This window comes from Ochotona princeps, chromosome X (assembly GCF_030435755.1).
Source record: "Ochotona princeps isolate mOchPri1 chromosome X, mOchPri1.hap1, whole genome shotgun sequence".
In the NCBI taxonomy this organism is placed as follows: Eukaryota; Metazoa; Chordata; class Mammalia; order Lagomorpha; family Ochotonidae; genus Ochotona; species Ochotona princeps.
This window is the reverse complement of record NC_080865.1, coordinates 97,082,478-97,095,867: the sequence shown is the minus strand read 5'-3', so window position 1 is coordinate 97,095,867 and position 13,390 is coordinate 97,082,478. Positions and strand designations below refer to the sequence as shown.

The window sequence follows — 13,390 nt, the reverse complement described above, 5'->3', positions numbered from 1 at the left end:
TACTCTAGTTACACTACGTACTAGCAGCATAAATCTGGGCATGTGTCTCAGCTTCTCAAAGCCTCAGTTTTCTCACTGGGAAAGTGGGGACAAACAAATTGGGCCATCCTTGTAGGCTTGTTGGGAGAATCAACTGTGATGACAGGTGGAAAATTGTTTGCAAGTATTTAATTAAAGATAGTACACTTGTTATTAATATGCTTTTTAGTGGTAACAGCAACTCTGTATGAAGTTAAAATAGTGACCTGCTGATTTTACAGAGCTGATTTTTAAAATTTGTACTTATATGAATGAAAAATATATGTGTTACAAGCCAAGGCCTTTTTGTATGTTTCATATAGGTTGTTGCTGGCAAATTAAATATATATGTGTGTGTGTGTGTGTGTGTGTGTGTGTGTGTGTAATACACAGCAATGGAGGGTTGGAAGAATTGGAGAAAGAGATCTTCCATGTATTGATTCACTTTCCAAATGCCCACAACAGCCAGGGATAAGCCAAGCTAAAGCCAGGGGCCTGGAATTCTAGCCAGTTCTCCAAGAAGAACAACAGGGACCCACATACTTTAGCCATCGCTTGCTCCCTCCAAGGGTGTGCATTGGCAGGGGGCTGGATTGGAACTGGAGTAGCCAATACTCTGATATGTAATGTAGGCATCCAAAGTGGCTGCTTAATAACCCACTGAGCCAGAACACCTGGCTTTTTTGTCTTTTTAAATAGCCAGGTAATATATATGACTATTAGAGCTTGTATCTGTTACCTATATTTTTATCCTCATGCTGCCTGTATAATCAGTATGTTGATATGAGTTTCCTAAATCTAGCTGTTTAACTTGATCATCGCTTCAAATCCCTGCCTTGGTCCCAACTGACTTTTGCAAATATTTTATTGAGCACTACAGAAATTCAGTGATAAGCCATCTATTCCCATTTCACTGTTTAGGCCTACACTCATTATGGCTTAAGTGGAAAGAGACAGTCCTAGCCAATGATCAAAGGAAAAAGTTGGGAAAGTATGATTCCAAGTTTCTACTCCTGTCTCTAATTTGGCCCTAAGTAGGTAACATTTACATTTCCAATATAATCTAATCATTTGAGCATGCACTTAAAGCCTTTCATGAAAGGACTGCCAACATTTATGAAAGCAGTTGTCTGCTCCACTACAAGCGTAATTGCATTGGAAATATTCTTTAAGCTTTTGGCGGTGAGAACAGAGCAAGTTTTGAGACTCTTCTTTTAACGAATAACAGAAATGAAAACATTTACTTCTGAAGCAATGTTTTCCTCAGAAAGCAAAGTTTGGCCTTTAAAATGGCAACAAGTGGAAAATTTTACAAGTGAGAACAAATGAGAGTAAGATTTCTGGGGCGTCTCCTGAGGAAGAGCCAACAGTCAGGCAGTGTCGGGCCCGGGCTCAGATCGGGTAGCTCACACATCTCTTTCGGCTCACTTAGGGCATCAAAGTGACCTCTCTTGTGTTTAACATGCTTGTCATGATTTATACAGCTATCTAGTTGGTTACACGATGAGATTTTATGCTGCATTAATCATAATGTATTTGTTGGTATATTTTTCATTGCAAATGATAGCTCTTCAACTGCAGACAAAAAAAGTGATTGATCTATGTACCTGAAAAATCCAGGATGCGTATATTTCTTCAGATGTGGTTGAATCCAAATGTTCAAATAATGGCATTAGCAATCTTTCTCTGTATGTTAGCACTGTTTTTACCATTTTGGTTTCATTCAATGAGAGGCTATATTTATATCCTCAGGCTTACCTCAACCTTATAACTAACAATGCAGAAAAGACAATTTCTAACACTCATTGGTTCCATAAAGTCTTTTTAAAAAGATTTATTTATGTTTATTACAAAGTCAGATATTACAGAGAGGAGGAGAGACAGAGGAAGATCTTCCGTCTGATGATTCACTCACCAAGGGAGCACAATGGCCGGTGCTGCGCCAATACGAAGCCAGGAGCCTCTTCCAGGTCTCCCACGCTGGTGCAGGGTCCCAAGGCTTTGGGCCATCCTCCACTGCTTTCCCAGGCCGCAAGCAGGGAGCTGGGTGGGAAGTGGAGCTGCCTGGATTAGAACCGGAGCCCATATGGGATCCTGGCATGTTCAAGGAAAGGACCTTAGCCACTAGCCCACGCCGCCGGGCCACATAAGGTCTTGAAATTAGGTCTTCCTGGTTTAAACCTAGCACAATGACCAAGGCCATAAACAGAAGATACTAATTTACTTTGTCTGAATAATCCTCCCATCCTTAAGTGGAGGTTTGCTAGCAGTCTTGTCTGAATATTATGAATTCATTGCAGAGCGTGGCAGAAAAGGGTCTCCACAGAAAGAATGAAGTATATAGATGCAAGTCGGGCAGTGAAAATGGCAAATGGCCCTTATATACATGGCAAGGAGCCTATTGAATGTGAGACTCAGTACAGCTCTTTACATGATCATATTTTATCCACATACATTGTGAGGTTGCTATTATTCCTAGTCTACAAATGACAGGCTGTCATTTGGTAGCCCTGACAGGTCACTAGACTTCCTAAGTTCTATAGAAACACACAAAATCAAAGATAGTAGTGTTGCCTTCAAAGTTGTCTACCTCCACGTTCTACATTTCAGATACTAATTTTGTGTGAGGCGAACGTGATAACCACTACACTACGGAAACTAGCTTCAGATACTAATTTTGTGAAAGTTGTGTTTCATTTACTGTAATAGTATCTCCTGTTACTCAGATTCCGTCTGTTCTACACAGAGGAGGTGAGTTATACAAACGCAGATGAATGGCATGGAATCTTACCAAATTACGATCTACAGAGAAAAATTTGATATAAGGCCGGTTCACTCTTAGACTTCATCCTTGGGCATTCCTGGAATTCTAAAGGCTTTTATTTCTAGAAGTGCTAATTATGTTGTAAGCCCAGTGTGGGAGAACACCCAAAGCCTGCACTAGAAAGCAGTTCAGTGGATGACTCTGCAAGTACTAAACAGATTTGGGGTGATCGAGTTATAACTGTGCATTTTCTTCTTCAGCTCTTAGAAAACCTTGATATAGCATTCCTTAAGGGTCCACATTAAAATTTAGATTGTTTTTCACACAATGTTGCTTTTTAAAAGCACTTATTTTGCTCGTTGAAATGCAGTGCTTCAGAGAGGAAGAGACACTGCAGAATGGCTGCTCTACCAGAGCTGGGCCATGATAGATCCAGAACTCTGTTAGAGGTCCCGAATAGGTGGCAGGGACACAAGTACTTGAGCCATCTTCTCTGCTTTCTCAGGTGCATTGCCAGGCAGCTGCATCAGAAGTGGAGCAGCCGGGGCTTGAAGCTTGTATTCCTATAGAGTGTTGATATTAAAAGCAGCTGCTTAACTCACTATTCCACAATGGAGGCCCTGTGCTGTAACAGATTTTTTTTTAAGATTTATTTCTTTTATTTGGAAAGGCAGATCAGATTTGCAGAAAGAAGGAGAGACACAGAGAAAGATCTTTTATCCACTGGTTTACTCACTAAATGGCTGTAATGGCCGAAGCCGGGCCAATCAGAAGCCAGGAGCCAGGAGCTTCTTCCAGGTCTCCCACAGGGGTTTAGGATTCCAAAACTTTGGGCCATCCATACTGCTTTCCCAGGCCATAAGCAGGGAGCTGGATGGGAAGGGGAACAACTAGGACACGAACCGGCACTCATATGGAATCCTGGTGCTGCCAAGGTGAGGATAGAGTCATTGAGTCATCATGCTGGGCCTGTAGCAGATTGATTTATTTATTTTAAAGATTTCATTACTTTTTTTGAACATTTATTTTATTTTTATTGGAAAGGCAGATATACAGAGAGTAGAGACAGAGAGGAAGATCTTCTGTCCGATGATTCACTCCCCAAGTGACCGCAACCACTGGAGCTGTACCAATCTGAAGCTAGGAGCCTCTTATGGGTCTCCCACGCAGGTGCAGGGTCCCAAAGCTTTGGGCCATCCTTGACTGCTTTCCCAGGGCACAAGCAGGGAGCTGGATGGGAAGTGGAGCAGCCGGGATTAGAACCGGCGCCCATATGGGATCCTGGCAAGTGCAAGGAGAGGACCTTAAACACTACACCATTGCGCCGGGCTGATTTCATTGTTTTTATTGGAAAGGCAGACATACAGAGAGGCGGAGACACAGAGAGGAAGATCTTTTGTCCATTGAGTCACTCCTCAAGTGGCCACAATGGTTGGAGCTGTGCCGATCTGAAGCCTGGAGCTAGGAACTTCTTCTGGGTTCCCATGTGGGTGCAGGGTCCCAAGGCTTTGGGCCATTCCCTACTGCTTTCCCAGGCTACATGCAGGGAGCTGGATGGGAAGTGGAGCAGCTGGATCATGAACTGGGGCCCATATGGGATTCCAACGCTTGTAAGGCAAGTATTTAGCCACTGGGCCGCTGTGCTGGGCCCCTGTAACCGATTTTTAAAAAATATTTCTCTTTTTTATTTTCATGAGCAAGCACTTCCAAATGCCCAAATGCCTGCAACAGCCAGGACTGGGCCAGGCTGAGTAACACTCTCCTATGGGATGTGGCTGTCCTGAGTCACTAATGAGCCACAAGGCTCATTTTGGATTAGGTCTTATTTATTCTGGATATAAGGTTCTTAACAGAAATACAATTTTCTCCCATTGTGTAGATTACTTTTTTTAAATTTTGCTGATTGTATACCCTGAAGCACATTAACATTTCTGATATCTGATTTATCTACTTTTTCTTTTTTAGCCTACACTTTTAGTGTGCTGAGAAGTTATTTCTAATCTAAGACCAGGAGCATATATGCATATATATTTTTGAAAGGCAAGGAGACAGAGACAAAGATTGATCTTCGGTCTGGTGTCTCATTCTCCAAATGGCCACAACAGCTGGAGCTGCATCACGTCAAAAGCAGGAGCCAGGAACTTCAGGGTCTCCCACATGGTTGGCAGGGGCCCAAATACCTGGGTCATCTGCTGCTGCTTTTCTAAGTGCATTGGAAGGGAGCCAGACTTGAACCAGTGCCCAACGTGCCCTAAAGTAGGTAGCAGCTTAGTCTACTGCCCCACATCACCACCCATTGTTGTAATTCTAATTCAAGTAAATAAATACATTTTAAAAAATTACCTTGGATGTAAAGGTTTGTTTCTGGACTCTAAATTCTATTCTTTTGATTGATAATTCATTTTATCTTTATGTCACTATCACACTGACTTGATTATTTCAGCTTTGCTTAGATTTTGAAATTAGAAAGTGTGAGTCCTCTAACCTTGTTCTTCATGAAGATTGCTCTTGCTTTCCTTTCCTTTCTTTTTTTTTAAAGATTTATTTATTTATTTATTAAAGTTTTATTTTTATTACAAAGTCAGATATACTGAGAGGAGGAGAGATAGAGAGGAATTGGAGCTGCCAGGATTAGAACCAGCGGCCATATGGGATCAAGGCAAGGACCTTAGCCACTAGGCCACACTGCCGAGCCCAACATTTATTTATTTTTATAACAAAGTCAGATATACAGAGAGGAGAGACAGAGAGGAAGATCTTCTGTCCGCTGATTCACTCCCCAAGTGAGCACAATGGCCAGTGCTGTGCCGATCCAGAGCCAGGAGCCAGAAACTTCTTCCAGGTCTCCCACACGGGTGCAGGGTCCCAAAACTTTGGGCCGTCCTCGACTGCTTTCCCAGGCCACAAGCAGGGAGCTGGATGGGAAGTGGAGCAGCCGGGATTAGAACCGGCACCCATATTGCGCATTCAAGGCGAGGACTTTAGCTACTAGCCCACCATACCGGGCCCTTCCTTTACTTTCGAATCACGCTATTCTTTTGATCACCATATGCCTTTGCAGATTTGTGATTTGACTTTTGCTCATGAATTTTAATCATATAAAAGCTTAAAACGTGTCAATTTCATTTTTCTTTCTTGATTTTATATTGTTTTCATATTTAAAAAGCATTATATTACATTGTTTTTTTTTCTTACACCTTTCTAAGCCTAAGCTTATGTTTCTATTTATCTCCTTTGTTTAAAAACAGGGAAATACAGGTGCTGCTTAAGATTCAGAGGTGAAGTTACCACCTGTGATGCTAGGCATTTCATAGCAGAGTACCTTTTAGTGTCGTGGCTGCTCTGCTTCCAATCCTGCTCCCTGCTAGTATGCCTGGGGAAGCAGCATTTGATGACACAAATGCATGGGCCCCTGCCATCCATGGGAGACACCAGGATGGAGTGCCCTGTTCCTAGCTTCAGCCTGGTCCAGCCCTGGCTGTTCTGGGCCATTTGGGCAATGAACCAGCGGAAGGCTGATGATGATGATGATGATGATGATGATGGTGATGTGTGTGAGTCCTTCTCTCTCTGTCCTCTGCATTTCAAGTAAATACATATTTATTTTTAAGATATATTTCAAAATTCCATTTTATTTCTTTGAAAGGCACAGTTAGAGAGGGGTAGGAGGCAAACAGAGAGAGCTCTTTCATCTACTGATTCACTCCCCAAGTGGCTGCAATGTCTAGGGCTAGCACAGGTCAAAGCCTGGAGTCAGGAGCTTCCGCTGAGTCTCCCATATGTGTGCAGGGTCCCAAGGAATGGGCCATTCTCTGCTCCTTTCCCAGGCTGCAAGCAGGGCACTGGATAAGAAGTGGAGCAGCTATCCCATGTGTTTTGATGTTTCAATTTCAGTTTCATGTCTTCCAAATACTTTTTCTCTTGTCGAATTCATCGCTGGCTCATGGATTATATGGTGGTCTCATTTTACCCAAGAGACTATTGTGTTTTCTTTTTGTCACCATGCATTGGTTACTCAGTGGCACATATTTTTTCATGGAGTTGTAATTTTGTTGTTATTGTTGACTTTATTTCGTGGCTTCTTATTTATGGGAATGTATAGTGATGGAGTAATAGAGACTACCATATCCAGATGTGGGGATACAATGCAATATGCATCCCTACTTCCAAATCAGAGATGGACTCCCAATGAAACTGCCAGAAATGTGTAGACAATGGGATGTGCCAGCAATGTCGGGGCAAACTTAAATAAGAACCTGATGGAATTATGACTGCTTATGAAGGACTATACTATTGTAGCAACATGGGGAAATTGTCGGGGAGTGGGAGTTTGTGGGGGAATGCCAGTCTGTACGAAATTGTATCATAAAAGTCAAAAATTCAAAATAAAATGTTAACAACAACAAAAAAGCAGCCTAAAAAAAAAAGGTGGAGTAGCTAAGACTTGAACATATGCCTATGATACTGCAATACCAGCTCTAAGAGCTAAATACATGTTTTAGTAACCCAGTGAGTTACAATAGTAATAACTCACTAAAAAAATGAAATCTAATTACTTATTAAACAAAAATTGCCAGCATTGTCCTGTAACTTTGTGCTTTCTCAGTTTCACTTTTCAGAGATCACCATAGTAAGCAGTTTGTGTTTTTCTCAACTATTTTAAGTTTTTTTTAAAGATTTACTCATTTTTATTGGAAAGGCGGATTTTTTTTTTAAACAGAGAGAGGAGAGACAGAAAGGAAGATTTTCAAAGGTCAGAGCTCAACTGACCTGAAGCCTGGAGCCCCCTCCAGGTCTCCCATACAGGTGCAGGGTCCCAAGACTTTGGGCCACCCTCTACTGCATTCCCAGGCCAAATGTAGGGAGCTAGTTAGGAAGTGGGGCCGGCGGGATTAGAACAGGTGCTCACAGGGGATCCCAGAGCGTGCAAAACGAGAACTTTCGCCGTCAGGCTACTGTACCAGGCTCTCAACTATTTTCTATGCAGATACATCTACAATGGTTAAAAAGTACGATTAAATTACAAATACTGTTTCACATTTGGCAGTAAAGCAGACGTCTTTGCATAAGAAGATTACTTTCTTACTTTTAAAAAGTATATTGCTAAGGAGCTTTTCGTACTCCAAGAATATATAAAAGCATCTTCCTATATTGTCATGTAGCACTTTTGTAGAGTATCAGCCATCTGTATATTATTTATTTTTAACTTATTTTACAACTGTAGCACTAGTGGGATTCTTGATGTGTGGGGAAGTCACAACTGGTTGCTTTTCTGCCTGCTGCGTATGATCGAGAACGGAGCTGGAAAAACGTTCTCCTGGTAGACTGAGGCTGGACAGACAGCTTCAGGTGCCTAAGGGGAAGAGATGTGTGTGTGATTGTGTGTGTGTGTGTGTGTGTGTGTGCGTGCGCACATATTCACTTTACTTTTTGTGCCTGCCTGCATGGACCCTTCTCAGACATGAATCAGGGGGTCCCCATAGAATGTTTTCAAGAGTCACTTGATATGTTTGCTCTATGGAACATCCATCCACTTTGGTCTCAGAAAATGTTGACAAAGGTAAGGAGCAAAGAATGGCTCTTGCAGTTCGCACAAGGATTTCTTCTATCTGCAGAGTAAAAGCAGGTGCGTTTCTCTAGTGCTGACTGGAGTTTTAACGCGGCCCTCGCCCCTCCCCCTGCCGGCCTCCCGCAGTAGGCTTCAGCTTCCGCGGGCCAGGATCCCGCGAGTCCTGCACTCTCCTTTTCCCCCAGGCGCTGCAGAGCTCCATCCACGCTCTGTCACAGGTGGTGGCTTTGGCCTCAGAGCTCTGGTCCTCTAAGGGGTCTCCTCTTCCGGCCGGGCTCCTTCCACGTGTACTCTCAAAAGTGCGTCAAGCCTCCTAAAGCCCAAGAGAGCCAGCAACCCAGGTGTATAGACAGGCGACTTGCCAGGGCCAGGAGGGCTGGGAACCGGGATTGCTGGCGGGCGCAGCCCTTGTTATTCTCAAGGCCTCAGATCAGATAGTGGTGTTCTTGCGTTGCCGGGGGAGAGAGAACGGAGGAAACATTGCGGCCTCAGCATAGGCCCTTTCAGACTCTCCTGGCTCATCTCCCCTTGGCGCCAGCATTTCTGCCGTGGCCACCAGCGTGTACCCACGCTGGGCAGCTCCCTGGTTCCACGCCCTGGTTAGTACCGGCTTGGATGCTGAGGAACCGGCGAGACTCGCACGAGGTGCCATGGGCTCGCGCCTCTTGGCCACCTCCTCCCACCGTTCCAATTTGTCTGCTTCGGTCTTTCTTCCCCCCGATTAGGAGAATCTCTGGAAGGATCTTTCCATTTGACTACTTGCATATCCGCGGGGCACCTGCAGTCCTCCCCTCTTGCGGGACGGATGCGCACCCCAGGGGAATTGTTCGCGCGTCGGCTGCAGCGAAAAGTGCCGAGGTGCCTCTCCAAACTCTGAGCAAGTTCCGGGCTCCGGGAACGCCGAGCTCTGCGGTCTCTGGCACCTCTGCCTCTTCTAGGGGGATCTGGCGAGTTGACCGCGACGGCGCAGCGGAGCTGAGCGCAGCAGGCGGCGGTTCCCCTCCGGCCGGGCCTGGGCGCACGGGGCGGGAGCGCAGAGCACATTTCCGCAGAGGCAGCTGGGGGGCGGCCCCAACAGGGGACCCCGACGTGGGGATGGCCACAGCAAGTTCCCGGTCCCACCTGGGTTCGTCCTCACTAGCGGCCGGACAGTTACCCCAAGTAGTCCCCTCGGAGCCACAGATCCGAGGTCCTTCTCCGGAACCCGACGGCTGCACTTCGGGGCCGGTCGTTCTTGCCTACCCGATGCAGGTGGACGTGGTCATGGCCCTGCAGCGCCGGAGGATTACAGAAAATTGCGGGAAGGACTACTTCTGCTTCCTGCGTGAGGTCCTCTTGGAAGGTAGGTACCCCCTACTCCCGCACTTGCCGTTAGGCAGCCTCGGATTTTTGCCCAGCTCCGCAGCTCTTCTCCCGGCGAGCACGTGCACACTTGGCGCTGCAGCGGCGCGCCCAGCCCCGGACGGCTGGGTGGTGTGTCTGGCCAGTGGTCGTGCTGCACGCTGAAAAGCTCGGGTGTCCATCCCGACGCTGCCGGCGCTGGGTGAGAAAGTTCGGGGAGCAGTCCGAGGATTTCTGCGCCGCAGCCGCTCCGGGTCGCCAATCCACTTCTCGCGGGAGGTTTGGGAATCTATGGTGGCCTGCTGTAACTCGGCATGCCGCACACCCCAACTCTGCCTTCCCCAGCAAGAACTTTCTACGATAATGGTGTAGGGAGGGAACTATGTCTAACAGGCGCTAGTGTTCTCGACTGGCCTTCCTGCAGCTGGAGGAAGGGTAGGGAAACGGCTGCTGCTGGCGATTTGGGCTTTTCACCCGGGGGAGAGCATCTTTCCACTTGGCTCAAGAGCTTCCTGCCTTCTGGAATCACTAGTACAAACGCAAAAGTTCTCCCTTGGAAGGACAAGTCAAACAAAGCAACAGGCTCACAAAACCTTTCCCGCGGCTACCGCGGTCTGGTTAAGAGGTGTGCATAGTGTAAGGTGGACTGGCCGTATCCTGGTTTACCCAGCTGGAGCTGGCAGCAGGGCGGGGGTGGAGGGGTGGGGGTAAGATGGTGCGGCAGGGAGGGTGCCTCCGGTAATGGGATTCGAAAAAGGTAAATTGTGGGACCTTCCTGACCGCGACATGAAAACAGAGGGCAACTGTGGGTTTGAAAATCCGGGCAAGGGTTTATCCGACAAGACTCGCCAGGGGTCTACAATCAATGGACGGGTCTTCTTAGGTTTCTGAGGCAGCCTGGACTCCCTTGTGATGGCAGTTGTAGTATTCGAGAGCGATTTGGCGACCAGCTTTCTGCGTGTCTGAGAGCTGCACCGCGGGTCCCAAAGAACCCCTGCGTTCCTGCAGGGTAAAGCGCTTTGGTTACGTTAGAGACACAACTGCAGGCTGCCACCTGTGATCTGTGCGTCTTCGCCAGACAGAGCCCTTTGGCCTTAGCTGTTTCTTGGGAAGTAAAAGTATTTTCTAAATCCTTAAGAGCGTGCGTATGTGTGTGTGTGTGTGTGTGTGTGTGTAGTTTTGGAGTGCAAACACCTTCCTGTCTTAACAGTTTCATTGTTTTTTTGAGATGATCAAAATACCTTATCAAAACTGTGTGCTGTGGAAAGTACCTCTATGTCTGCTTCTAGCTTACCTGCCCCATCTTCCTGGGAGCTCAAATTCTTCATAGGAAGTATACTTAATCACAGAAATGAACTTAGCTGTGCTGTGAAATCCAAGTTGACAATTCTGCTGTCAGCTATTTCATTTTTAGAGCTGTGTGCTGCTTCATGTCCCCTCCCAACCCATCCATACCTCTGGAGGTTTCTGCCTGTTGGCATGTCCTGGTCGCTGGGACACCACAAGATATGGCGTGGCCACAATGGCACCAGTCGCTGTGGTTTTTTTTTTTTTTAATTTTTTTTATTAAATTTATTCATTAATTACATTGTGTTGTAATTACATAGAATCTGGGATTCTCCCCCCCACCCTCCCCCCATGGTGGGTTCCTCCACCCCACTGCATAACCATAGTTCAAGTTTAGTTGAAATTCCCTCCCTGCAAGAATTTGCCAAGCATAGAGTCCAACATCCCATAGTCCAGACAAGTCCATCTACTTATTGGGAAGACCCTCTCTGGTCTGAGGGCAGAGTCAGCAGAGTATCTTCCCAGTCAAATAAAAGCACTAATATACCATCTGCAACAATTAACATCATTATGGATTGAATTGACATGATATTGAGCAGTCAACATGACTTGCATTAGTTAGTGCCTTTCAGCATCTCGAGCAGTGACCCTAACTGTGTCTGGATGGAGGATCAAACCTGAAGGGGGTTATACACTAGTATTTACTTTCAATGTGAAAGGGATTGAATGCATTTTCGAAGAATTTATGTGTCTAAGAAAATCTGTTTACAGAGCTTCTCATTGCGGTACAGAACTTTCTGCATCATGACCATTTAGGAGTGACGCTGTAATGTTATAGACTAATTGCATAGGTCTGTGTACAGTCTGCCCTGGGAGCAGCCAAAGAGGCAATGATTGGCTTTACTTAGGAAGTAAAGGAAGACTTCAGGGGAGAGGTGCCTGAACTGAATCTTGACAGATGTTATAACGGTCTAGGTGGAGCTGGAGTGTGCTACGCACAGATATTCAGAAGGGTATTCCAGGCGGAGGAAATAAGCTGTGCAGAGATGAGCGCAATGGGAAGAGCATAGTAGATTCAGGGAACTGCCAGTGCTGTTTAAATGATTGCAGTGTAAAGAAGGTAGAGGAGAGATGAATTTGGTGAGGTATGTAGGGGCCACATCCAGGAAAGCCTTGTGAGGCATACAAAAGTGTTTTTACTTTATTTCTGGGCATGGGGGTAGCCATGGGAGTGCTGTGAGTAGAGGAACAGAGCAAAACTGCAGCATGTGGTTGCAGAGTTGTGCACTGCAAAACTCTTAGAGGTTGTTCAGTGCATGACATTCAGTGTTCAGCAATGACTAGGCGAGGTGCAGCTTCTTTCCTTTTATAAAGGTCATTGTGGCAATTGCAAGGAAGATGCAGTGAAGAGCAAGCAGGTTGGGTGGCTGGTTAGAAAGCAGCTGGAGTGAGCTGTGTTTACCTCAATGGACAAAGGCACAGGCTATGCTCCTTCTGGGGATGAGAAGGGGAGAAGCCTGGAGGATGGGAAGGCAGAATTGATCTGACCTGGTGACTAGTTGTGGCATTTAAGGGCAAGAACTAAATTCATTCCAGGTTTCTGACTCGGGTGACTGGGTTCGGAGAGATACTACTAAGATAGGGAATGGAAGAGGAAGAGCATGATTGTGGCTCCATTTTGGGTTTGTGCTTTCTGTGGAACATTTAGGTAGAACTCATCAATTGGTCTGCAGCTGAAAAGTAATTTTATGTTTTAGTCTCATTTATAAGATCTATAAAACACCTTCTGCCTTGCCATCATTTCCTTAAATCTACTTATCGGTGGGTTATCTTGATAACCTGGAGAATCTGATACAGAAGTAGTTACACATATATTTTGAAACCATCTTTGGGACTTGGCCAATGGAAAAGGCTTTAACCTCCTCACATATTTCCTTCCATGATGAAACAGAGGAGAAGAAAGGAAGGAAGGAAGGAAAGAAAGAGAGAACTGCAGACATGGAGTTTGGTAAAGACTTAGGTGTTTGAGAACAGGCCTAAGGTGGAGGAAGAATGCTCTGAGATCAATCAAGAGGCTGGTGGTTTTGGTGATGGTCGCTGGAACTCAAGAGGTAGTCTTTTGCAGAGGTGATTTTTCGGGGTCAGATGGTGGGTACTTGGATATTTTGAAGATAGAGCCTTGAGCTTGCAATGTCTCCTTCCCACGTCAGAGTGCTAGTTCCGGTCCTGGCAAGTTTACTCCATCTAGATTCCTTTCTGCATCTGAGAAGGCAGCAGATGATGGCTCAAGGCCTGGGGTCTTCTCTGTCTCTCCCTACCCCTGACTTTCAGATAAATAACTGTCTCTTACAAAAGTATTTGCTAATTATTTGGATATGGAATATGAAATAAAGAGAGGAGTAAGGCTGGCA

The 13,390-nt window shown here is 45.7% G+C and overlaps 1 protein-coding gene across 2 annotated transcripts in view; it reads left to right on the top strand.

Moving 5' to 3' along the window:
- The first annotated feature begins 9,371 nt into the window (after window positions 1-9,371).
- Window positions 9,372-13,390, top strand: part of MCF2 (MCF.2 cell line derived transforming sequence) — a 99,395-nt gene continuing 95,376 nt past the window's right edge. Inside the window, exon 1 of one of the 2 annotated variants that reach the window (XM_058659048.1) lies at window positions 9,372-9,693. In XM_058659048.1, the coding sequence (XP_058515031.1) occupies window positions 9,447-9,693 (247 nt within the window). In that variant the 5' untranslated portion in view covers window positions 9,372-9,446. Of the gene's footprint in view, window positions 9,694-9,833; window positions 9,895-13,390 lie in introns of those variants that run through there. The other variant, XM_058659049.1, reaches the window with a different exon arrangement.